Here is a 27,484-nt window from a genome sequence, read left to right as displayed (position 1 = left end):
AAAATATATACAATTTTCATTTTTGGTAATTGATTAAGACAAAATAAGTGCGGGCGTCGGCGTTCATGGACAAAATGGATGCGGAGTATTATTTGTTCCATGATTAGCGGCATCGTTTTATGATAACGTACACTGTTCAATAATTGATAATGCGGGATATACTGCAGATCGACACAAGAGCGAGTGAGCGAGTGACTGTTTTGCAGGAGTGAGAAAATATTGGAAAAAGGAAAACTAAATTCAGAAGTTCTAGTCAATTTCAAAATTTAACAAAAATGATTTCTTAATACTTCATTGATTGTTTCTTGTAGTGTTTTTAATATATATTTTTAAGTGTTATTAAAGTATTTTAATATTTTTCGGTTTTACCGGTTATAAATTTTTATCAGATTATTTACAGCCACTCCTTTATATTAATAAATTTACTTTTATGATCATTAAACGTATTTCGGACAGTTGAAATAATGTCCGTTTCCGGGATAGCATCTAAATAAAACATTTTTAAATGTTTAAAGGACCGAGAGTTACAGTTGAAGACTAATAGAAATATAGATTCAAATCTCATCTTCCATAAAAGGTAACTATTTTGTATTATTTTTCAATTATTAGTTATTAGTTATTTTAATAGCACTGTGACAGATTCCATTCGCAATTTGTTTTAAACTTAATAATTAAAATCTTCCAAATACATAGAATGATATAGAATAAATCAAATACAATTTTTCTTGTATTGTAAATTGTACCTTGTCATTTTTAAATGATAGGGATCAATTGTTGTGTAAACAGAGCACATTAAATCTAATAATTCAAATGTACATAAATGTTTAACAACATAGTTCAATTGAATACTGAATTTGTATAATCAACGCAATATAACTAATGGGTTTATAAATTTATTTTTTATCAATAGTCATTAAAATCATTATTTTATTAAATAGAAAGGTCAATGATAAATATGTTTGAATATTAGTTTACATAATTAATTAAGTATTTTATTTATTACTGTCTTTAGCTACTAAGGTTAATTGTATTGTAAACAATCATAACCCTTAAAGCTATACTTCATTGTTAAATTAATAATTAGTTTTGCACTATACAGGTTAATTAATTTATTATGACTACCTTAATTAATAAAAAAAATAATAATATTCAGAATTTTTTTTTTTTTTTATTATTTTAGTTCCTTGTTTTTTTTAATTTATCAATTATATAGTACTTTTTATGCTCATCCCTAATACTTTATGAGGGTCTTACATTAATTTTTCAGATGATAACATACATAATTAACTAGTTTATTTATTAAATAATGATCTAATTAAGGAAATAACTAATCGATTACAATATTTGAATAACTATTTCAGAAGTCATTATCAATTTAAAGTAATGACTGTAAGTGAAGAGTATGTACTGCTACTTTTATAACTAAACATTTCCCCCTGTACTCTTCCTCTCATCAAGTTATAAATATGTTGATATCTTCTGAAATAATTTTTTATTTGTCAGTTAGTCATTTTTTTAATTATATCATTACTATTAAATAAACTATTAATTAACTATGTATCTTGTACTTTGAAAAATTAAAATGAGACCCTTATAAATTTTAAGGGATGAACATAAAAAATACTCAAGTATTTTTAAATTGAGAAAAATAAGGAACTAAATGAAACCAAAAAAATTCTCAATATTATTTTTATTTTTCAATTAATTAAGTTTGTCATTTCTGTATATTAGAGTAATGCTAATAAATAATGTTTTCATTATTATAATTTTGATACTAATGTTAACATTGATTACCAACAAGTCTTTAATTGTAGTTTTATTTTAATATTTTTTTTGTAAACTTTTTTATGAAAGAAACATTAATTGCATTAATGTATTTCATTGTTTTTAATTTAGTGGGTTTTTCTCTGCTTAACTCTATTTTCAATAGTGAATAGTTGTGAAATAAAAGTGTTTTCTTGTTTTGTTACTTACTCTTTTATCACTTAGTCATATTCTAACAAAAAAAAATCCGACAATGCATAAAAATAGAAATTTATTAAAAAAAGTAAAAAGGGGAAGTAATGTGTTCCAGCTGTATAAACAATATTTACTGTCCTGCATTATATTTTTAACTAATTGTGCAATTATAGATTTTAATTTGAATTTGGTAATTAATAAACAAGGAAAATAATATACAGAATAATTTATACAATATTTAATCATCCTATTTATTTATTATGTGTTTAAATTTACCAGTAAAATTCTTATAAAAGCTATTGTATTATGAAATAAAAAATTTGACTGAAATGTTTAGGTCTTCAGAGTTTTATAAAATGTTATTTGTGTAATTTATTGTGTGTATACTTATCCATGTGTTACTATTTTTTAATAAAACATTTGTTAAGATCAACTATTTATCTACAAACCTATTTAGTATAATCAGGATTACAGAATTATCTAATTCTATATTAGATTTCAAATTACTTTTTGTTGATAATACATGTGTTAATTATATCAAATAAATATTATTCTTATAGAGTAAAAAATTTTCTATTTATATATTCAAAATTTTTTCTTTGAGATAAAAAAAATTGAATAGGTAATGTTATCTTATGTTAAAATGAATTTTCTGGCTTTAAACTCGCATCAGTTTTAAAATTCCTCTTTATGTAATATTTAACTTATTAAATAAAAAACTGAATCAATGTTGTGTAATAATTAAATTTTTCATTAATATCTTTAACTAAATTAATTTTACAATAGGTATTAAAATGTTTTTGAATAAATTAAAAAAATACAGTGATTGATGTCATAATGACTTATTAATACTAATGAGACATGAATAATAAATGTCAAAGGAGTCATACAGTTATTAAAAATGAATTTATAAATAATATTTAAATAATTAATTTAAGTTTTTATTGTTACAATTAATGTTGTTATTTGTAAATATAAATGCTTGATTTTTACTTTACTTGAAATTTAGTATTTTATTATGTGATACTTTCATAGATATTATTTAATAGTATATGATGAACATTTTAACACTGGATATTGATAACTTAGATGTTCTTACATAATTAAAAATGTTATTAATACAATGATGATCTAAATTTTATTTAATTGGAAGTTTTATTCTTGACCTTTAGTCGCTATCCTTTAATAGTAATTTTATTGTTATTTATTATCAATTCTGATTATCAGTTTAATTTTTAGAAGTTATCAATATGTTAAATAAATAATTCAATTATTTCTACCTATATCCACCCAATAAAGATCTAGTACAGCGTAGAGGTGACATAAATAATGAAAATTTTGTATTATACACAATTATTTTCAAAACAATCTTCTATTTAAATTTTGATAACTCTTAATTACAGCGAAGCAGTATTTGAAAAGAATGTTCTTATATGAATGCATTCTTTGAATTTCATTTGTTTTTATAGAATTTAATTATATATGCCCTTATATTATTTTTAAAGTATGGTATGCAAATGCATTTAATTTCTGTTGGAATGGGAATGTAAAATTTGCAAATAAAATTATCAGAAAAAAATTCCAAAAATTGATCATTTTTTTTACAAAAATGTGATAAAATTTCACATGATCAGCCTTCGACCTTAGATAAGTCAATAGTAATTAATTGTAACCACCAGAATAGATTTTGTACTTGTTTCTTACCATTATTTTAAAATAGCCACAGAATTATGTGTGTATATTTATTATTAAAAAAATGATTAGTATTTATTTTTTTATAAAGTTATAAAATCAGGCACAGCGTTAGAATGTTTTCTCTAAGGGATAGGAAAAAACAAGTCAATTTTTTAAGAGGGCAAGCACAATATTTTTTAATAAAAACAATTTTAATAATGAATGCAGTATTTTTTAATGAATTAATGTCTAATACGATTTAATGCATATAAGTAAGATTTTAAAATTAAATATAAATATAAGTATATAGTTTAATATAAATTAAACTATATACTGCACTCTAATATTATATTAAATAATTTTTATAATCAATAGGTAATATCTAATCCGTGGTAATAACGTATACTGACTACTAAAAGTACAAGGGTCGAATATGAAAATTAGATATAATAACTAACAAAACGTCGTATCGATATAATTTTTGTATAGCTGTTTTGTCAGTTAACATCAGTTTTCCCAGAGTCAAAAAATACTTAAGGGGTGAAAAAAGTAGCAAAAATTTGTTTTTAGGGCGACTTCCCTCACCTTATTAACTGAGTCAATTGCTTTTATCCAAACTAACCTACTTCTTTTTAAAAATAGTTTAAATAATATTTTTTATAAAAAAACACCTATTTCTTGGTCTTTTTTTTTTATGTACCAGTATTGACAACAGACGATGTATTTCATCAGTACTGATAACGGACCATTGGCTAACCTGTACTAACATAGTACTTGTTGGTGTCTTGTCCTTCGTACTGATCCAGTATAGGTGGTTAGTACTAGGCTGCCATTGTTGGCAGAGTAATGCCATGTTACTGATTATACAAAATTTCCACTACTGATTTGTCAGTACGCAAAAACATTGTCATACCAGATATATGATAATATTAGTCCAATGTTGGTAGCTGCTACTGTGTCAGTACGAGTACAGTGCCCTTGTAGTTAATTTTCGATTAGGAAAATCGATCCAATAAGAACTAAACTTTAGTTAATTTTTAATCGTCTAAAAAAAGTACTGAACTTTGAATATACTACTGCTAATTTTGCTTTTAATTTACTGCTTTTTACAATCATGTGCTTTCTTATGGCAAACCTCTATGGTATATAAACTTTTTATCAAACGGAATAAGAGTATTTTAAGTTCGCCATTGAACGTTTTGAAATCCGAAGAAAACCAGTTATTTCGTTATGGAGAAGTCATAGTTTTTTTTTTTTTTTTTACTCATTCATATACAGAAAAAAAAAATTTATGGGCGAAATAGGTCATTGGGGGTGGCAGAATCGGTTGGCGCTATTCCTAAGTACGATACTATAGTGTATTTAACGCTTTGATTTATACGTGATTTCTAAAAACTTTATTTAAGTTGTTTATATTTAGCGGACAATACTCCTAGGCTTGAAACTGTTTTCATTTTTTAAACAAAACGTGACAAACAGTTCATAAAAATAAAAATAATTATAATTGTGATTTTAATTGATGAAAAATGTCTATTTCGAGTGTATTATGTAGACTAAGACAAAAAGAGCCACTTTCCGCATACCGTTGTGCAGTAATATTACTATTACCACCTTCTAGTGAAATACTATATTTTGTATACACAACACAGATATAATGTAAACATTATCATTCCATGTAATGTATATGTTCATCATTACTATTACCGACGAACGTATGAAATTTTCACGCTTTATAATATTATGTAAATATTAAAAGAAAATACTATTATAGAATACTATATCGTTAAAATTCCGTTTTGACGTTAAGTATTCGAATATGTTCTTGTAACCGTCATATTTTGTTAGAAAATTTTTTTTTACTTTAATTTTTTTTTTATTTGTACCATAGTTTTTAAACTTCCAAATTTTCATTTAAGTGTTTGAAGGATATCAAGTATTAATAAAATTAATAAATTATATATATATATATACTATATATTATATACGTTATATAATACACAACCGTGTGATATAATCAAAATATCTTCTTAGAACTATAACAATTTTTTTGCCAACATATTAATCCGGTTTTAGAATTAAATACATTTTTCATTAAATATCCAGTGTATTAATTCTTATTTTTTACATTTTTATTTTAATAATGCTATAACTTATTGAAAAGTGTATGGATCAACACAATTTTATTATGGGAAATAATATTTATATCCCTTTTTCATTCGACATACTTTATCTTCATCAGGATATTAATAAGGATATAGCAGATTATGTAGCTTTTGGAATTATCCACAATTTTAAAATTAAACACTATCTTCAGATTTGTATCAAAGCGTTTCTTTTTGATAGTGATTTTAATCACTGACAGATATCATTATACTTGATTCAACTATGCGACGTCACTACTGTGCCGCGACTTCCCTGTGATGTGTTTTTTTTATATTAATGTATATTATTAATCAATTTTAATAATTTTAAAAACTTACCGAAGTTAGTTAATACTTGAAGTACCATTCGCTGTACCAATTTCTAATTTAATAAAATGTCTTAAAATTTTTATTCATTTGAAAAAAATTTATGTTTGTTTTATTTGTTTTTAATAAAAATGAAAGTTTGATAGAGTATAACAAACTTTTATAACTTGTTGACAAGTTGTCAATAGTTTTTACAATTGTAAACATTATGACATAAATACATAAATTTGTGATATTTTTTTTGACAAAAAAACTCGTTGTTACTATTATACAGGACCTTCAATTTCTAATTATATTCAATTGTAGTGTTTAAAATGACATAGATTCATAATCTAGTTTTTTATGTTCCATATTTCTAACCTTTGGCTTAAATAAATAATGAATTTTAATAGGTTAAATATTTTATATGTTTGGAATTTAATTTTACTATCATTGCATATTAACATACTTTATAAATTTTAATTTAATTATGTTATTAATCTTATATCGTATCATTTTTTTATGAATGTAGAGTATGTCAACACATCAATTTAAAACGTGTATAATAAAAGTACTTTGAACTTGAATTTTTTTTTTTTAGTAAACCTATATAAAAATTTTTTTTTAATTTATATCCAAGGTTGTACTTTGATTAGTTATTTAATATGAGTACTTACTTATCCAAAATTTTAAGTATCTTAATATTACAAATAAAAAAAATAATTTTTTTACTAAATTTATTACTTATTCACTAAAAATGTTCATTTACCGTATATTCAATTCGTTACTACAAAAATAAAATAAAATAAAAAATAATAATAATAACACTGTTATTTTATTAAATTAATATTTTTTATAATTATTTATTTATTTTCGCTCTATTTCAAATGCTTTGTTGTTCCTTAATTATATTATGAAATCATTTCAAAAAGCCAAACTAAATATTTAACGTTTTATATAAACCGTAAACTGTAACAAATTTTGGTTAAATAGTATTAAAGATCATATGTACGATATATTTAATACACATGTTAATTTTACATTCAGCAGTGTAATATTGACATAAAGTATTAATAATTCGTGAACAAATGTAACATTTTTATCACTCTTAATAAAAATATTTCCATAAGTTTTACATATTAATAACTTTCTACGCATGTGTGAGAAATTCTATATTTCGTAGTTTACCTATATAAATTACACGATAAGCGACAAGAATTATTTTATTTGTTATACATAATTTTCTTTTTCCTCGCCTTAATCCCAACTCCTTGGGATCGATCACCCTTATCCTAAACTTCCACTTAGTATGATCTCCCATTAAATCTACGCACACATCAGCCGTCCTCATATCGCATTCAATAACATCCCTCCATATCTTTTTTGGTCTTCCTCTACCTCTTCTATCTTCAACATTCATTTCTATAACTGTTCTTACAACTTCCGATTCCTTTCTCTCATCTTACCTTCTCTGGTCACTCCACTCATCCATTAAAGCATTCTCATCTCTACTACATTCATTCTCTGCTCTATTCTCTTGTCAACCGCCCAGCACTCTGAACCCATACATAATAGATTATCTCACTACAGTTTTATAGAACTTACCTTTCAGCCTCATTGGAATTCTCTTATCGCATAACACACCAACGCTTTTATCCACTTAACTCATCTGTACTCAATCCTGTGTCTTACACTCTCGTCAATACCGCCGTTATTTTGCACAACTGATCCTAAATACTTATAACTTTCCACCTTTCCTATCACGTCCTCGCTTATTATCACTATCTCCTTATTTCAACCCTACCTCGTGTTCTCCTTTGTCAAACTCGCACTCTATATACTCTGTCTTACTCCTACTTATTGTTAATTTCTTTTCTTCAAGAGCTGATCTCCACACCTCTAGCCTTTGATTAATTTCTTCCCTATTTTCTCCTATTAAGACTACATCGTAAGCGAACAACGGTACCTCTCCTTGTATTTCTCAAGTATTTCATCTCTCGCTGTAGAAAATAAGGAAGGGTTAAAAACAGAATCTTGGTGCAAACCTACTCTAACTCTAAAATATTCTGTTACTACGCCTACAATATTATCCTAGTACAAGTGCCATCATACATATCCTCTATATTTTTTTGTTATTTAATAAAACAAACAAATAATCAGTATGATAAATTAAAAATTTTGTAATCTTATTATATTGTGCTAATTTAAAATTAAAAAACGTCTATTGTGAATATAATAGACGTTTTTAATGGATTCTAGCCATTAAACATATAGTTGACAGAATTTTTATAAAAATGTTTAAAAAGAAACCTATTTAAATTTTAAGTAAACGTTTTAAATGTCTATAAAACCAATGTTAATTTTAAAACTTTTGGTGTAAAATGTAACAACCTTAGGAAAAAATTAAAAATATTCCATTTTCTTAAGAATTAAAATGTATTCTAAATTTTTCACCGTAACAATATTTTAATTACGTCGGATATGATTAATTAATTTTTTATTCTAGAGTTTAACATTTTTGGTAACACGACTTTTTTAATTGGATGTTTTTCTAATTATTGTTTTTGCATTATGTTTATTAAAAAACGCGTAATAATTATAACTGATAAATTTATTCTGCTAATAATTTAAAAAATAAAACGATATAAAGAATTATTATGCTGTTACATAATTTATTAAAAGTTTTCATATTGGTAGTATAAATACTGGTTTTCAAGGAATCTTCATCATAGTCGAAAAAATATTTTTCTGAACCAACTATTAATGCCGATTTTATCTGCAACTAGATCTATCATATCTAGTTTTCAAGATAATTACTAATTTTTAAAAAACAAGTTATTATAAATAATTAAAAATAAATAAAATGTTTTTTCAAATTATTATTGATTTTGATTTTAATAGTAATCTGTGTAAAATTTCATTCTAAAATCTCAATATAGATTTATTTTTTTGGTCTTTTAAAGTTGATTTTTATGAAAGTTTATAATAAATATATATTGAACTTTTTTTAGTTCAACTTGCAAGTTTGAAATTGACATCATTAAATAGAAAATTTTATTAGAGTTAAAGAAATGATATTGTTAAAATTAATATGCAGTCAAGAATTTGTACAATCACTATTAACTATATGAGAAAAACTTAGAATATTAAATATAAATATTAAAAATATTCAACAATTGAAATATTAAGATTTAAATTAATTTTTTAATTATTCAAAAATTTATTTTAATTGAAAGTTATCTCTAAATTTATATAATAATTTTTTAAGAAAACATATTACTCTTTAATTGTGATGTAAAAAAAAAAATGAAAATAAGTACATGTGAGACACAGCATTAGTTAAAATTTCAAATATCGCATGAATTTCGTTAATTAAATTATTTCATACTTAATTCGATGAATAGCAAGGAAAATTCTTTTATCACGGTCGCTATTTTAATTTAACTCAAAGGTAATAATAATAAGAGAATTGACATATCTTTATTTTCTGTAAATTAGGTCACTTCTTCTACTGGTTGATTCATTCAAAATATATTTGATTGTTCGAGTACTACTGTTATTCATGTTTTTTTTTTTGTTATCAATTTTTAGTTATAGTTCAGGTTTCAAAAAGAATCATATAAGGACGAAGTTTTGTGTACTTTATAATTCATTAGACTTGTATTAACATCGAATCGCTTTTTTGGTGTATCATCTTTAAGTTGATGGTCAAATAAATTAATGATAATCCACTTAAACGAATGTACTCATTGGAATCTATAGTAGTTTTAAAGCCGGTTTTAATGAAATATGTATGTACGTTTACTTGTGTGTCCCTATTGATTTTATTTTTTATTTACTTGTATCTTCCTCAATACTACATATGACCTAAATCTTTCTTCCTAAAAAAATACACTTTATCAGTTTTTTGTAAAACATTTTAAAAAATTTTGAAGTAATAATATTAATTATGGTTTCCATATAATATTATTAAAATGGGTTTAATTATTATTTAATAAAAAAACAAATAAAATTTTATTCAAGTATTAAATAAACTGTCTTCTAAAACTTCTAAAAATATTTCAAGTTAAGAATAATGATAAGTATTCCACTTCTCTAACTTTGTCTTATTTGTAAACAGGAATGTTTGTTTCCCAAAAATAGTATTGGTGATATTTGTGTATTTATTACATGTATGAAATGTTTAAATCCACTATTTGTTACTTTTTACTAACACGAGTTTATTGGTTCCGTTATAATTTATTAACACAATCTTAAATAGACCCGAGGTCTGTAAACACATTTCATTTTTTTTACTCACTTTTATATTGAATACATTTAACTATTAATGTTTATTTTTTAATAGTAAGAAAAAATTATTTTATATAACAATAATAATTGTTTACCTTATACTTCAAAAACTAACATTACTTATATTGTTATTTTATAACAACATATGTCTCGAGTCGTATTTTTTAATAATAATGAAATTTAAATTTGACTTATTCAATAACTAGTTTAAAATTAATTAGATTGATAGATAAACACAATTATTTCGTCTGTCCTATTTTAGGTTGAGAAATGTCTTATTAGTGTCTTTAAGTTTAAAACTTAATTGATAGTTTTTTTTTTCTTTTTGTGTACTTTACTATTTGAAAATACATTTTAAAATTAATCAGAATTGGAAAACTTATAGCCAACAAAGTTTCTTGCTTAAACGAAAAAAATTAATGATATCCTAGCAGCTTTTTTTGTTAGAAAAACGATTTTTTCGACAACTAAACCATTTTTCGGGTGTGTTCTGATTATTAATTATTTCCTATGTAGTAATAATATCTTTTTTTTTGTAAGATCAGAGTTTCTACTCTTCCTAGAAACTCGAAAAATTTTAACTAATTGATGACTACGAATAAGTCTCATTGATAAAGAAATATCTAGAAAATTGTTGAAAATTGGACTTAATTTTACTGTTGTTTAATAGTTTTGAGTGACCAAATTTAAAGTCTTTAATTAAGAAAAACAAAACTATTAGTCTGTGATTTTCTCTATTTATAATAAACATTGTTGTCCCATTGCAGAGAAAATCTCTTAATTGTATTTAGATTGTGCTTACTGTATGACTTGCAGTCGCATGAGTGTTAGGAATAAACATTACTGGTAGATATTTTAGTTGATAATAAATGATGTTTAAACAATTTACCGGTTTTTTACGTTTGGCTTGCGTAAATATCTGTTCTAAATAAAACCGACTAGTTACGTTTTGTGTACGTCAGTGGACTTAATGTACTCATGTGAAAACGTCGCCAAAGCCCCTGGCTAACTATACCGATAACGATATAGCAATTAAATAAAATACCGAAGTTCGAGGAAATTGGGTGACTTTACTCGGATACTGAACTACGGACAGTGATCGACTAATCGCTCACAGATCTGGAGGTCAGCCAATCGTTTCTTTTCTAGACCCCGTAAATTCGATTATAATATTAACCTGACAACCGTTCATATAGCTTTTCGAAAACAATTAAAAAATATTTATATCGATTGTCATTTAATGTGTGTATTATTTTGGCCATCTCCGCCTCGTCCTATAAAAGAAATCCAAGTACAAGAGTAATAATTATTCTTGTAATAGCACAACGATTATTGTCGTATGAAAATTCATCAATCATCGCGCGGCACTATTTTAGGGTAATTGATTAAAAAAATGTTCAACTTTACTGTCAAACATTATAATATAGGGTCATAATGCTATTTGAACCCTCTTTATTGTGTAACATTTAATGCATCGTGAACTCGTAGCTTCATTAAAGTGTACCCCATTTAGCGTATGATGATTTTCAAGCCATGAGCATCGCGAGTCGTATAAAAAGTACTTGCCGTTATAAAAATAGTCTCTTAAAAATTGCAGTGTAAAACTGAACGAGAAACGATGCCTGAAAAAGGGATATCCTTTGATGTTGTCCTCTACTGTCTTAAGCTAAACATACAAAAAGTTATAATAAAAAATAGACTTGTTTAAAAGACCGGTAATTATTTTTGATGCGCCGACCGTCTACTGCGATCACCTTTGGTCCTCCCCTCTTGCATTTGTTATGTTACAGGCGCCGTCGCCGGTTGTTCTTTTATAAATCGTCTGTGGTATCGGACCAGTCAGCCGCGTGGCTTTCGTGCACTCCGACGTTCCGGGTGGACCATTGAATCGTTTTTTACTACGCGACGGCCGCAGTTCTCACACCACTCGTACCTAATAGTAAAAATAAAAATATTATTGTTTTTTTTTTTTAAATTCCACTCACGTAACGCGCAAGTGTAAACAAAACGCCGAGTTTTAGTGCATTTAAGTAAAGTAAAGCTATAAATCTTGGGCAGTTCAACTTAAAGTGTCAATTCATAAGTATATGCGAAGCGTCCGGATTAGTGTCTCTTTTTGAATTTAGCTAGCCCTCTTTTCCTGAGGTACGGCCACCGCTTAGAGGACCGGCGACATCAATTAAAAGGTTAGCAATAAATATCATTATAATAATGTCACTTGAATTTTTTATACCATTTCTCTGTTCGGTTATGAGAGACGTTCTCTATGCATTTAGCACGAATATTACATTCTTCAAAACGTTTAATATATTTCGTCTGATCACTTAACAAAATAATAAAAAAAATTTCCAAAAAGTCCGTTTGTAATGTTTTTTTTTTTTTGCGATTCATCTTCATCCGTATCGCGGTCGTATCTGTCACGCAGCCAGAGTTGTTTGCCATATCAAAATCTACCACACCTCCACCAAACCGGCAACAGTATAAGGTTTGAGCTGTGTATATTAATACACCATTTTGTGGGGGTCCGTTCAGTTGTGTACGTGGGCCGAATTCACTACTTGCGTTTTATTATACAACGATCTTGAGTAATAAAAAAATACGTTAGTAACCTAGTTATTGTTTTATTTTTACTGTTATTTTGCTTATCTCGTTATAATGTGACCAAAAAACGTACAAGACTCTAAGTGACGACGTCACAACCGAACAACCCCATGAACGTCGTTCAGCTGTGTGTGTATAGTGTTGATACTATAGCGTGACGCGGTTTGTCATTATGAACTTGGCAAAATAATATAATCAAATCATAAAGAAACGATTAATATTAAACTTAGCATAAATATGAGTTTTTACTTGGGGTAGTATTTGAAAAATGTAGTAATAAATTCATAGAAATTGTTATGATTGACACAAAATTTATGTCGCTTATTGATATTATTTTCACATTTTATTATTGTAATAGACCTTAATTTGGCGTGAATAATACTGAATCCTAAGTGGCGGCTCTCTTTACATAACAATTTACCGATGAGCCCACCACACTCTGTTAATCTCACTTTTTTACCACCTCCGACTTGTTCGTAAAGCATTAGTAGCTATGATTAAGGATTTGTAATTATTAATGTAAAATACGATCTAGTCTTTATTGTTATATCACAAGATTGGCGACGCGATAGAGTCCTAGAGACTAATTACTATTCTACAAAAATCTTGTTCTTGCCTTATCTTGTATAATGTATGTATATATAAATAACATTTGGTTTAACACATTATATTGGAATTCATTTACAGGACACCATTTTCTTCGTTACTTAAATTTCCTGTTTATAAACACTGTACGTGCATCTCGCTCGGAACTGTTTATTTTTTCCTGGTTCAAAAATCTCCTTTGTTTAGAGCACCTGTTACTCTCTTTCGAATTTTTGTTTGTCTTTTTTTTTCACTTGTTTAGTGTGTATAAGAGATATGATGTGAATATGAATTGTAATTGTTACGTGATTAGATCGTTGTGTTATTATGTGGTTTTTAATTAATAAAATATTTTTGTTGTAATTTTTCAGTCCAACTACAATCGACGGATTCACAAAGACGTATAAAAAACAAAATTAAAAAATGGCACAACTAGTCCTAAACCTCATTGACAGTTACCACGATATAATGGAAAACAAAAGTGGTGAGTGAAAAATTAATTTAAGTATGAAAAGTAATTAATTTCTACCGCACATATTTCCCCTTTGTAAATTGGATGAAAATAATCGCAAAATTATTGTTTTTCATGTAGACAATACCAAATTTTCCATCCCTAACTTACATTTTTTTTTTATGAATTACTGCTATAAAATTTAAATGTATACTCAGATACATTTTATATAAACTTGAGATTTCATGCTTATAGCACACAATTTTGGTAACGGGCTAAATTGCATGACTAAATCTGGGTTGTTTCATATCCGTGTTACCTGCGACTTCTAAGTAAAAATACATTAAAAAAAAATTTTTTTATGTATTGTATAGTGTGTTGTGTAAATAATATGGAATGTTATATAAATAGTTACCAATTACGTTGATCTTAGTAACTATAAACCGGTAAAAGGGAAATGGTCAAAAGCAGTGAGCAGTTAAAAATTATTTTATTCGACAGAGAAAGGCGTAAAGATGTAGTACAATGTAAACAATTTTAATTATGCTACAATGTATTTAAGAACATAACTCTTATACACAAAGAATGTTTAATGTGTACGTATATAATTTTACTTAAACTTTCCATTGAAAAACAAAAAAAAATTGTTGAAAATAACAATAGTCTAAACACGTATCATACACAGTTTTCGTTAAGTAAATCACTTAAAATAAGATGGAGATAATTTGTCGAGTACTTGTAATTTTTATATATAAAAAAAAAGAGGTATACATAAACTTCTTCTCTTTAATATACACAATATTAAAAACAAATCTGATTTTTAAATATAAATATAGGAATTAAAAATATTTTCAAACGACTATGGCAACTGGAGTTTTTTATTTATTCAGACAATATGAATGTATAATCATATATTTTCATAATAAATCATAAATGTAATGGTATTCTAGTTCATATTTTTACAAAATGCCTTCGAAGTTTAGTAAAACAACTCTGTATTATTTTAAATAAAAAATAAAGAACAAAGTTAATCTCTTTTTGCTGTTGTAGAAAAAATAAATTATTTTTTTTTACATTATTATCATATCAGCTACAAGTGAACAATATAAACAAATAATAATTGCTTTAAAAATGTAGAATTCCAAAGAAAAAAATTTGTGTTTTGTAATTGTCATAATGTTTTAGCATTTAATATTTCAATTTCAATGTCCTTAGGTAACTTATCTCGAAAAAGTATATTTTTCGTCATGTCCCCAATAATTATGAATAAACATAATAATTATTGTATATTCTTACTTTGAAAAATGTGGTTAGATGTCAGATCGAAGGCCGAACTAATTTTTAAATAAAAAACTTTCGGCGGGTCATCCGCTCCAATGTTACCTACTCACGTGTCCCTACGCGCATTCGTTGCCATTGAAATACTTTGGAGTATAGAAAGTACCATGACACCTTGTACAATGTTCAGTATGGATATAATATAATATTGTATATCATGGCCGGTAAATACAACCTGCAAGGCTAGCCTTAGGAACAAACGTGTAGCTGTTATCGCGCCGATATTCAGGTTTTTATGGGTAACTAACACCACCTCTAAATTCTGCACCATCTCTTATCACTTACCTTGCTATTCATTGCAATGCGCTATATGAACATAAAATTAAATTGACCAAGAAAAAATTTCTTGATCAATCAAAATTTCTGGTCAAGTTTGACCAGAAAAAATTCCTGAACAACATCAAACTTAATTTCATATTCAAGGAAATCGCTATCAATATTTTTTTATTCCTATATTTTATACAGGTTCGAGGTTAATTATTTAAATTAACTATTTTCTTGATAAATTAAACCAATAATTATTTTGTTTATTAGTAATGTACAACATAAATTATAAACCCCCCGTAGTTTCTTCGATTATTCGCTTTAAGACAAGTAAAAAGCTGGCAAGTTGACGCTGTGGCCAAGATGATCTTAAATTAAAAAATATATATAGTAATGTTCACAAAATATTTTTCTAAATATCTTTACCAAACAATCGATAATTTTTCAAAAATAACTTAAATGAACAGTTAGGTTTTTTCTAAATCGCATTCATGCCCTTCATGCAAAAATTATACAACATTGTTGTTTTATGACGTTTGATTAAATGCAATTTTTTTTTTATCGTAATAGCTAAAGAAAAATATTACAAATAAAAACTATTTAAAAACCGTCAAAATGTCTTGTCTTAAATTTTATTTGACATGTTGTTACATTAAGAGCTCCGATAAAATCATTACGATAGAGCAATATTTGTAATTTTTCTGATAGTTAACTTAACTTAACGGAGTTTATTACATGTGTCTATATATTCACACTTTAACACCATTTTAAAGATATATCTATAATGATTCTTACTGATTAAACTTTCAAAGGGTGTCCATTGTAAAAACGTTAATATCATAGTAATTTAAATAAGGCAAAATTGTTGTTGATAAAGGCCATGTTGTTGCTGGTAACAACGAAAGTTCAAGCTTTTAAAAAACTGTTCCGTGTTTTATTTTTACTTAATCTTAGTAGCGAGCTGACGTTAGTCCCTCAAACGATTCGGTTGAGCAAATATTACATTTATATGTCGCAATTAAATGAACCGTTAATGTATGTTGTATTTAGATTATTAAAAACTGCCATTGTGCTATTAATCAATTAACAGGAAAAAAAAACAACACTTGAAATATTTATACAAGTTTTACCAACTATGAGAATAATTCATTAATATTGTTCCTGTCCTCTTTTATGTTCTTTCTTTGAAGAAACTGTCAGTATTAATTAATATACGACACGGTGACCGTTTGATGCGCTTGTTATAGTCTATTATATAAGATATATTTTTTTTATACTTATGAAATAATATTTTTAAAAAGTAATTTTATATCAAAATAAAAAAAAGATTTTTTTTTAATTTGAGGCTTTTCTATATTAACATTTAATTAATGTTATAACTATTATTATTTTGTTATTTTCATATAAATATAATTTATTTAATAATATGACTAGGTTTTACTTTTATTTAGATGAAAACACCCGAAATAAATGCTGCATTCTGTAGAGTTTTTGTGCGTTGAGTTAATAAAAGTAATTAAGATTAATGAATTCCTCCTCAACGAAAATAATCGAACGAGTTTTCTCGAGAAAATTGGATTACATTAAAGAAAATATCTATTTATGTACAGAACTACTTCACTAATGTTGTGTTTGAATACAATGGTGTTATGATACGTGATTTGAGAGGACTTTTATAATAGACAATCCGACTGTACCACATTCAGAGTTATTGTGTTTTATGATATAATTATGAGACTAGCTTATTTATCTCGCTTTTAAGTGTATGCTCTGTTAAATAAACTCTCTAGGCACGATGCCGACCTTTATGTAAATTAAAACGATTTTGGGTAGGTAAAATAATTATTATACTCTGCATTTGGTATTCGACTAAACTCGTGTAAAAATCGTTACTTCAAAAACTGTCTAGTGGGTCACGGTATGTAATGTATGTGCACTGTGTAAAGCATACTTTGGGTGTATCGCTTTGTATGACTATGGTATGCCATTTTGATTTTTCTATAAGCCATTATTTGTTGCCAAGTCACTGCTGCAATCAATAATTTTTTTTACAAATAATTACTCAATTAGTGTAATTGTGTTATTATTATTTTTATTGATAAAATATCGACACGGAAAGTATTTATTATTGATGTCAAATGAGGTGTGTAGTTTTAAAATTTTCTAGAACAACATTTTTTATATTTTCTTGAAGGTCACATCGTATTACATGGTCTGTAAAAATATTGAACGCCTAACAAAACTATAACTAGTCATTACCGATCGTGAAAAATCGTTTTTTTCTTACAACCCCATTGAGAAAATTTTATTTATTTATTTTTTTGTTGTCCTGAAATGGTTCAAAAGTTGTATTTAGCCAATTTTGAAATTACGCGCATCAAATATTATATGAAAACAGTTGTTAAATTATGTCTTGTATAATTACAGATAAATTATGTTTCAATCAATATTTAACTTATATGGTGTTTCCTTTGATTATTTCAGACGCCAGAGTAAATGGTTGGCCCATGTTATCTAGTCCATTCCCCACGTTATTCATATGTCTATTTTACGCCTACTCGGCCAAGGTGCTTGGTCCAAGACTGATGGAGAACAGAAAACCATTTCAACTGAGAAAACTACTCGTAGTGTACAATGCGATTCAAACTGTGTTCAGCGCTTGGATTTTTTACGAGGTGAACTATACAATTAGAAATATGTATTTCTTGCTCGACTCCATAGAATATTAGTCCCACGTGAAACTCATAAACAATCAACTGCGCCTATACATATTGTAATTAATTCTCTGGGTGGGGGGAAGATGGCAAGTATATGTTGTGTGACGAGAATGCGTTACCTAAAACTAAACGTTTTATTAATATTTAATAAAGGTACTGTTGACGTTGTTGGGAAACGACAAACGTCATCGTTTCCGCGTTCTTGTCTGTACATTTTCCTACGCAAGTTCATCGTCTCCCAAGTGAAAATCTTAACTAAAATTAACCCGACCCAATCGCGCAAGGTATTATATTTTGATGGTTATAGATTTGCCATTCGAAAGGCTTTTATCGTTACCTAACTTGTATTTTATCATCTCATGCTCTACTCCAAAAATTCAAAAGATTACTATCTGATCTGAAATCGACCATGACCTTTGAAACTAATAGTGTAAGTGTACTGAAATTACCGAAGACTTATTGAAACCGAAATCGCTTCGAACAGTTATAATTGAGCAAAAACTAAACGAAAAGTGACTCATATCGGGTACCACAGGCAGCGTACACGAATGACCGTCTGATCGTTGGGAAAGTATCGAGTTCTACATGCCTCCTAGACAAAAATATATTCTTCATTCACATATGTGTGTTATGAAAGGGGGTCAGCTGTAGCGTTTATCGTACAGTAACAGCTTACACGCATTATATTTTTAAACGTTTTATATATATATATATGCACATACGCTAAATAGCAACGACAATTAATATTCAACGACACCCGAGAAAAATTATCGGTATGAATATTTGACTGACTTAAATTGTCGTAGTGTTTAAACAATTCGAAATTACCTAGACGTTCAATCCAAAGTAATATTTTTTGGATTTACACTTCCCATTTATAGTGTTGAAATATTAACCAACACAACATATGTTATTAGACTGTAATCTCAGATTATTTTATATTTCAATGAAATTAATTTTTTCATAATTAGCAAAACGGATTTTACCAGATTATAAACAATTTATGACCGACAATATTTATTTTATATATAAAAAAAAACTACTCTTTAAATGAGGTAAACCTTGACAACCTTTCGTTAATTTTTTCAAGTTATTATACATCAGGAAATGTATTCGATTTAAAACTTGTTTTCTTGAAAAATGTATATTTTGCGATTATAATAATCATTGCCATAAGACACAAACATTTATAAATTTACTAGTTTCACTGAATTTTATAAGGAGGTATGTACTTATTCCAGTTTATTCAGTCTTATGTTTTCCGGTTTTTAACACCAACAGTACACGTGTACGGTAATTAATAATAATTACATTAAAAATACATATACATGTTCAATGGCTTTAGAAACGTATATGGTATACTCATCTTATTGTTATTGTAAAAAACCTTACACTTTTTTTTCGATTTATCTCATTAAATATTTCATTTATAATGGACAAAATGAAATGAAATTATCTTCTTGAAATTAGATCGTTTAACCCTTTAGCTCTTAATAATTTAGTCCGTGTCATTGATTTTATGTTTATGATAAAAAAATTCTCATTGCTCGTTTAAAACGATTGATTTTATTTATTTTTTACAATTCTATGTAGTATAAATTAACGGCATTTCAATAAATTTACACAATTATTATTACCTAAAATTGTTCACTTTTTTTTTTTTGACTATATTTTTACAGTTTCAGTGATACGCTTATGCATTTTATGCATTTTATGTTTTTTTTTTTTTAATAAAATTGCCGGCCTGCTAAATTAAACCATAGCGACCACGTATTTATTAGCCGGCACGTCGTTATGCACTTCTATGAGATGTTAACATGTCTATTTTCACACGCCAAAAAACGCACAAACGCGAGCAAACTTATTATTGTTTGATCAATAGTAATATCAGAATCCAAAACTTTTGTCTATAATTTCCTGTTTTTCGATCTCATATAAGAATATCATTTGAATATCAGCATACAGTCTAACTGTACTTATAAAATTTGAATAAATGCTACGGTATTTCTTATTATTCTTCTTGTAATGATCGCTTGACCTGAAACAGGGTAATGTACTTTAAACCGGTACAATTGATTACACTGCATGTTGTCGCATAAAAATTACCTTATAATTTCTTATTTTCCATTGAATATCATAGTATTGAGTAAAAAATAATGATGATTTGATTTTTTTAAAACGCGACCTTTGTGATATTTTTACGATTCGTAACTAATTGAGGCGATTATTGTGGAATTGCATAACTTTTACCTTGTACCAAAGATTTGCCATAATTTAGAATAGCAATAATAACTATTTTATAGTAACGTTACTGTATAATAAAGTAATATTATTAGATATGACCTTATAGTGGTTTTAAGGGGCGTGGTATAGCGCAGTGGATCATTCGGCAGCCGCCTTAGCGCTGATGTTTAGCTGCGCCAATTGTTGTTAGTTTCCGGATGGGTGACCATACAAGAACTTTAACAGTAACATACACCTTGCTCCTTGCTGGCTCTCCCTTAGCAATAACGAGATTGCGTCAGCAGATGTAAAAAATCCAGTAAAATTGTAAGGTAGAGCCGACCCCATATAAGTGGGTATAGAGGCTAAGGAAATGATGATGACCTAATAGGTATTTTAAAAGACATACTGGTATTCCACATTTCGCTTATTAAACCCCTTCTTTAGTATGCGTTTACAATTAAACCTAATATAATGTAGAAATTACTGATTTTAAAATCGATCGGTGTGTTCTGATTTGACCTCAGTATCATCATAATTATAAAAGTAGAAGTTGATCGTTTTTATAATTTATTTATATGTAAATAGCTGTGGGTCGTTACCTTAAACTTGTTCACAATTTCAATACGAATTATACTTAACTAATTAGTTTTATGTACAACGTCGCACTTTAATGTATCATGCACTAAATCACTTGCTTATCAGACCCAAATAATTGCCACGGTTATTATTACTATTGATTACACAGTAATATATGTACTGTGCGACTTGTACACGAAGCATAATTCAATCTAATTATTGGTAGATGTCCCCCATGATGTTTTATACATAAATGCATACACAATCAATCGCACACGCGTGACCCAAATTCATATTGTCTAGCGAGTGCATATGACGTACGTTTTAAGTAAGTAATGCAAACGTTATAAATGTATTTAATTGGGACTGTTATGTATTTTATACCTAGTGGAGAATACCTGTGTACTATTATAATCCGACCGAACGTTACAAACGCAACGTTATATTTTCATGGGACTCTAAATAATAGATTAGAATAGTCAATAAGAGGATTAACAAATGTAAAGGGTTTCTTTTTTGGCGCCCATGAAAATTTTCATTGCCATTATTATTTACTAGAATTAGAGGATGCGATTTGATTACATTATGTTATAAATTAATTATGTATTTAATTGATTATATTAATGAAATAGCCAGTTAAAGAAATATGTACCTTGTATATATGTTTATTTGTAGTTAAAAAGGTTATTTATGCGACGTATTTTCATTATTTATTCAGCAATGATTTTTAAAACTCAATTCTATAACCGATTATGACACAACCTTATCAGAAAAACTGTGAACGTTGGAAACATAATCTAAGATTCCTCAGAAAATAATCTAGAGAATTCTATACACAAAATATAGATTATATTACCAATGTCCATAATTTTCTATTAAAGTTATTTGAAAAGTAAAAAAAAAGTGTTCACTTTAAGATCGACTTTTTTAAAACAAGCCGCGGATATTGTTATTGGTACTAGTTTTAAATTTAATGTTAGCAATTCTTATCATACAAATTTGAAACGATCAAACATTTTAAAGTATTCGTAACGAATTACTTATAAAGTTTTTTAGTTTTAAGGGCTTTTAGAAATCAAAAAATAAGTCATATTAATGATTATATAAATCATAGTACATTAAATTCATGTATAGTTTTCGGTAAATTGTCGTTTTAATTGAAATTGGTTTGAAATGATTTGCCAATAGGAAATCATTGTACAATTAAGAAGTGCAATAGGTAAAAATCTTACAATAATCTTGATCTTATGTTTATTGCGCGTATAAAGTCTTCTATTAGTGTATCGGTGTAATGACTGTATTACCAATTATACATATTAATGAGACCAAATCATAATTCTATCTGATACACTCAGCATGAACAATAACCGGTTTAAGAAATAATTTTTATGAAGCCTTGTCTAGAAACTTCCTATTTGATAGGTTGATAAAAAAAAATAGTACTACCGAAGTTCAAACTATAGTACAATGACTGGGTAGAAGCGCTCATCGCCGAATTCAGTTTGTCGACCCATTGTGTAATATTAGGATTTTCAATCGAAATAGTTCTATCATTTTTTAATATTGACTGAGACAGGCACACAACAACGTAACGCTCAGGTTTCTTTACTTCTTCGATTGGTCTTGCCTTGAGTTAGCCTTGACTCGTTTTCCCCGAATTTTATTTAGCGTGGAAAAAAGTGTAACTTAATACCCGTTTTTTGTTATTGTTAATATTATTGTCTTGTATTATGATGGTTGAATGGTGTTCGTCTATGCAAATGCTTAAGTAGGCCGCACTACTCTTGAGTGAAATGTTACTTAAAATAAAAATTTAACTATAATTATAGTGCATAGCCCCGTTGTCTGATATATACTATATCTTGGATTTTTTTTTATCGTGTTTACAGTACATGATGAGCGGATGGGGAGGATCGTACAGTCTTAAATGTCAACCAGTCGATTACTCCAATAGTCCGATGGCCTTGCGGGTAAGTTACATTTTTTTTTTTTTTTTTGGGTACTCTTATTGGTTCTTAACCGTCTTAATTAGCGTGTGTTGATTGTGTTTTTCTTATCTTTCCGTTGCAGATGGCTCGAACATGTTGGTGGTACTACATTTCCAAGTTCACAGAGTTCTTAGACACGGTAAGTGCCCACTGTCCCGCCAAATCAACTAAATAAACCGTCGCTACATTTATTATACTCATTACAAACTACTGTTTTCACGTGATGTTTTTAAAACAGACTAGGTCAACGCGTATTTTATTACAACACTGTAATCTAATAATGTAGTATTTGACCTAAACTGTGTGGGTCAGGAAGGATGAGGATAGGAGTCTAGTTAGTGTAAAAATCGATCAGCTAATGTCATCGCGACGAACGTTTCGTGTAACGTTCTTATCTATACGATTTTTATTCCGTACTAATTTAGTTTGTGTTTTTATAATCCCACACACTGTAAAAATGTACAGCTACTGCTAACCAACCGAATAAAAACAACTTATGTTTTGCAGTTGTTTTTCATTTTGAGAAAAAAGAACCAACAAGTGTCAACTTTACACGTCATTCACCATGGATGTATGCCCATGAGCGTTTGGATGGGAATGAAATTCGCACCAGGTAAGCGATTCCAAATGCAATACTTATCAAGCAATGACTAATTGTTAAACAACCGACATGGCTGATATTTGTTATATTCTATGGTGCACGCCGTATTGGCATATTAATTTACTTTCCTTTACTTACACCTGTTGTTTGTATCGCAGGCGGCCATAGCACTTTCTTTGCATTGCTCAACACATTCGTACACATCGTCATGTACTTTTACTACATGGTATCAGCTATGGGACCACAGTATCAAAAATACATTTGGTGGAAAAAATACCTTACCTCTTTCCAAATGGTAATCATAAAAAACTATTGGCTTCTGCCATTCTCATTGATAACACATTTATTTTGTTTTTGTAGTTACAATTCGTATGCATTTTCATTCATCAGTTCCAATTGTTATTCGTTGAATGCAACTACCCCAAGAGTTTCATGATATGGATCGGCCTGCACGGTGTTATGTTCTTGTTCCTTTTCTCAGACTTTTACAAATCCAAGTATACTAAAGGTCAACTAAAATCTTCCAACGACGGAGCTTGTATGGTAAGTAAAAAAACAAGATGCTAAATCGTATTGTTAAAAAATCTATGGCGATGATTAACTATTTGTTCGGCTGTTCAACTTACTTGGAAATGTGTTCGGATACATAATAGTTGAATTTTTTTGTTATTTGGTGCAACGTCAATAACGATTTAAAAAATATTTAATTTTCCTGTTACCGAAGCCATAATTTTTTTTTTTAATACCTCAAATTAAAATAACCTTATGAGGAAAATCACATAACATTTATTTATATTCTACATACGACCGTGTTAGCTGAAATATGACACGTGAGTGCATTTCGTGAGTAATTGTGGACGTCATGACTACATCTAAGGTCGTTAATGTTTTATTATTAATAAACCGCAAGCTGCGCTTAATCAAAAACATGTCGATATCATGATTCACGTTTTAGGCGATTTGTGTTTCTACGGCGCTGGGTAAATGATAATTTAGTCTATAAAGTTTAATCAAAGCGTCGTGATAGTTGTAAAAATAAATATATGGATAAAAAAAACGTTTCAATGTGAAAATAAAAGCCGAAGGTAAAATTAATGAAACCGAACGTTACCCCGTCATGTAGCCTGTGTGTTATTAAGGGGTCGACAGAGATGGCGCCGGCCTTGGTTCGCACAAGTTCTACAGTACGTATGAGATTTGGGTATTATGGATCAATCACAGCTGTAAGCCTATGTCAATATCATTTGGACATGGGGGTTGAAGCTAAACCGAGTCACGATTCATTTTTTTGTGTTTTATTATTTCTGTAACTTTTCGTCGACACAAACAATTATTTGCACGAGATTTTCTATACGATTTCAGACGTTTTACCATTACACCCAAGGTCGTATAGATTTCCAACACAATTAGGTTGAGTATACTTTCTATTACGTTCTGGGTTTTATACATTATAATCGTCACTGAAGTCATCGCTTTTAATATTCACAACGATAATTATCTAATGTACGAACACTTACACTGTTGTTGTGCTAAAGATATTATTTTTTAAGCATTCTAAGTAAATAGTAGTTTTCAATTAGCTCGAATTATGATTGTTATATATAGCTCAAATATTTCAATGTCAATTATAAATGAATTGCTAATTGCTCGTTATATGTAAATCTGCGAGAACAGAATATTTTATTAATGTTGTTATAAGTATACTAATGAGATCATCACCCATAACCACATTCTACATCGGTCGAATATGGTGTTTAGCTTTTATAGAGTTGTTGGAATTCTCTGTTGACTAATACAATTTTTTATTTTCTATTCTTTTAGCCAATAGAAAGCTCAAACAATTACAGCAAATGTGCGTCCAAAGAACACAACAACGTCGTATACTATTCAAACGGTATCAATAACGGCTTCAAGTCTACTGAAGACGCCAAAACCAAGTAGTGTTCCATTTATCAAGCTGCACAAACGTTCCTAAATGATGGAAAAAAGACAATGCCCGGCGATCAATCAACAATGCACCCTCTTATACAATCTTAAAACCAAATTCAAATCATACTAAATATGCGCTTGTACTTAAAACGTCCGTGAAGACAATTATTACCAAAAATGTATAGTATAAATACTTACGCGTAGGTCTCTACAATACAATGAAAATTATATTTTAGCATCGAATATTAAAAAACTTCAATTTTCATTTTTCGATCTGCCAAAATACATTTTTTAGGAAATATTTTTTATTTACGTTTAGTTTTATCTTAGGTAAGAAGTATAAAATGTTTTAGATATTTTTGTTATAGTCCGCAATTTTATATATTTACAATAAGTATGTAGAACTCATGTGGTAATCTATGCAATGCTTAATGAAATTAAATGTTTGTATTTTATTATTGGACTTTAGGTGTACAGTGAGAGGGGTGGGTTCATTAAATATCATTATGCGTTGATACTCGGCTACTTTATGTTAAAGTATGTATGGTTTTTCTTAAGTTGGCAATTTTGTTACCGTCAATTCAGTCATATGTATATTTTGCTGTTATAACTGTCCAGCATCTATCTTATAGGATTTATTCTTTTATTTTATTTATAAATTTTGTTGTTATTTTCACTCTATAAATTCATAAAACTCAATGCGGATGTTACTTAAATTTTCAAATGTTTAACTTAATTTTTACAGTGAAACAATATAAATTTATATATTATCACTGTATTCATTCGAGTAGCTTTACTAAGCATTTTGTTACCCTACACGTAGAATGTATGTTTGTTTTATTTTCTGAAATAGCAAGTGCAAAACAGATATTTTAGGACTCAGTGCTGCCTTAGTGTGAATGACATAGATTTTAAGAATGTGAGGCCATTGTACTTTTCTGTAAAAGTGTGTTTTTTTATGTATAATACATTATATATAATTTTTTTTTTTTGTATAATTATTTAGTCATTCTTTTTTTTTAATTATTAATTATGTTTTGTATGGTTTGTAAAAATACAAACCGCAAAAAAATGATTTATGATATTTTAATATCTTTTTAAATTTTTATATATAAGTGTATTTATTTAAATTGAAAGTATAAAAAAAATGTAAATCAAAAAATATTGTTATTTTGCAAAACATAGACTTTTGACAAAAAATGCTTTTCTATATAATTTTATTATACATCCTCTACTTAATCCTACATCGATTTTTTTATACATTTTTTAAAGAAGTTTTTTGTTTTGTATCAGTTTACCATGTATTATCAATTTAATATATTGTTTGAAAATTGTTACTATAACAATAATAAAATGTGATGTCATGATACTATTTCTAATGATAATTTAATCACAATACTTGAATAGAACACTTAAGTTTTTATGAGTTATTATTACACACTGGTTATGACCAAATGGGATGTCCGGCATCGAAAAAATGTGAACACTTAAATACTAATAGACTATTATTAATTAACGAGATGATTTATGGTTATAGTTTAACTTATTTCTACGGCTAATGCTTTAAGTGAACTTGAAAGACTGTTAATCGCGGTTAATTAATAGTATTGCTTTGATACATAGAATACTGTAAAAAAAAATCTATTAACAAGAAACGAGGCCTTAGAAAGTAATAAGATACATCTAGTAACACATTAACACCTATTCCGGATACCGTTACATTATAATAATAAGTTCAAACTTTTATTTTTTTTCTACAGCTTGTTAAATTTATGTATAATTCATTTTAATAATATTATGTAAATCATCGTGACACAGATACGAGTCACCTATTGATC

At 27.7% G+C, this 27,484-nt stretch overlaps 1 protein-coding gene across 3 annotated transcripts; it reads left to right on the top strand.

Annotated features, from left to right (window-relative positions):
- The first annotated feature begins 187 nt into the window (after positions 1–187).
- Positions 188–26,626, top strand: LOC126903012 (elongation of very long chain fatty acids protein AAEL008004-like). 3 transcript variants are annotated; one of them, XM_050680890.1, is made up of 9 exons: positions 188–577; positions 13,928–14,040; positions 18,094–18,284; positions 23,018–23,098; positions 23,199–23,255; positions 23,624–23,729; positions 23,876–24,012; positions 24,078–24,260; positions 25,539–26,626. In XM_050680890.1, exons 2-9 carry the CDS (start codon positions 13,980–13,982, stop codon positions 25,656–25,658), a joined length of 936 nt encoding a protein of 311 aa, XP_050536847.1. In that variant the 5' UTR covers positions 188–577; positions 13,928–13,979; the 3' UTR covers positions 25,659–26,626. The 3 variants fall into 3 exon arrangements, with proteins under 3 accessions (XP_050536847.1, XP_050536846.1, XP_050536848.1); XM_050680889.1 differs by lacking the exon at positions 188–577 and adding an exon at positions 12,183–12,556; XM_050680891.1 differs by lacking the exon at positions 188–577 and adding an exon at positions 13,582–13,602.
- The last annotated feature ends 858 nt before the right edge of the window (positions 26,627–27,484 follow it).

This window comes from Daktulosphaira vitifoliae, unplaced genomic scaffold (genome assembly GCF_025091365.1).
Source record: "Daktulosphaira vitifoliae isolate Bord-2020 unplaced genomic scaffold, ASM2509136v1 Scaffold_3, whole genome shotgun sequence".
NCBI classification, from domain to species: domain Eukaryota; kingdom Metazoa; phylum Arthropoda; class Insecta; order Hemiptera; family Phylloxeridae; genus Daktulosphaira; species Daktulosphaira vitifoliae.
This window is presented reverse-complemented; position numbering and strand designations above follow the sequence as displayed.

Excerpts from the sequence above, each read along its gene's own strand:
- LOC126903012 (XM_050680890.1), top strand. The coding sequence starts at position 13,980 with ATGGCACAACTAGTCCTAAACCTCATTGACAGTTACCACGATATAATG. Across the intron at positions 24,013-24,077 it reads ACCTTACCTCTTTCCAAATG|TTACAATTCGTATGCATTTT; the intron begins GTAATCATAAAA and ends TTGTTTTTGTAG. Across the intron at positions 24,261-25,538 it reads CCAACGACGGAGCTTGTATG|CCAATAGAAAGCTCAAACAA; the intron begins GTAAGTAAAAAA and ends CTATTCTTTTAG.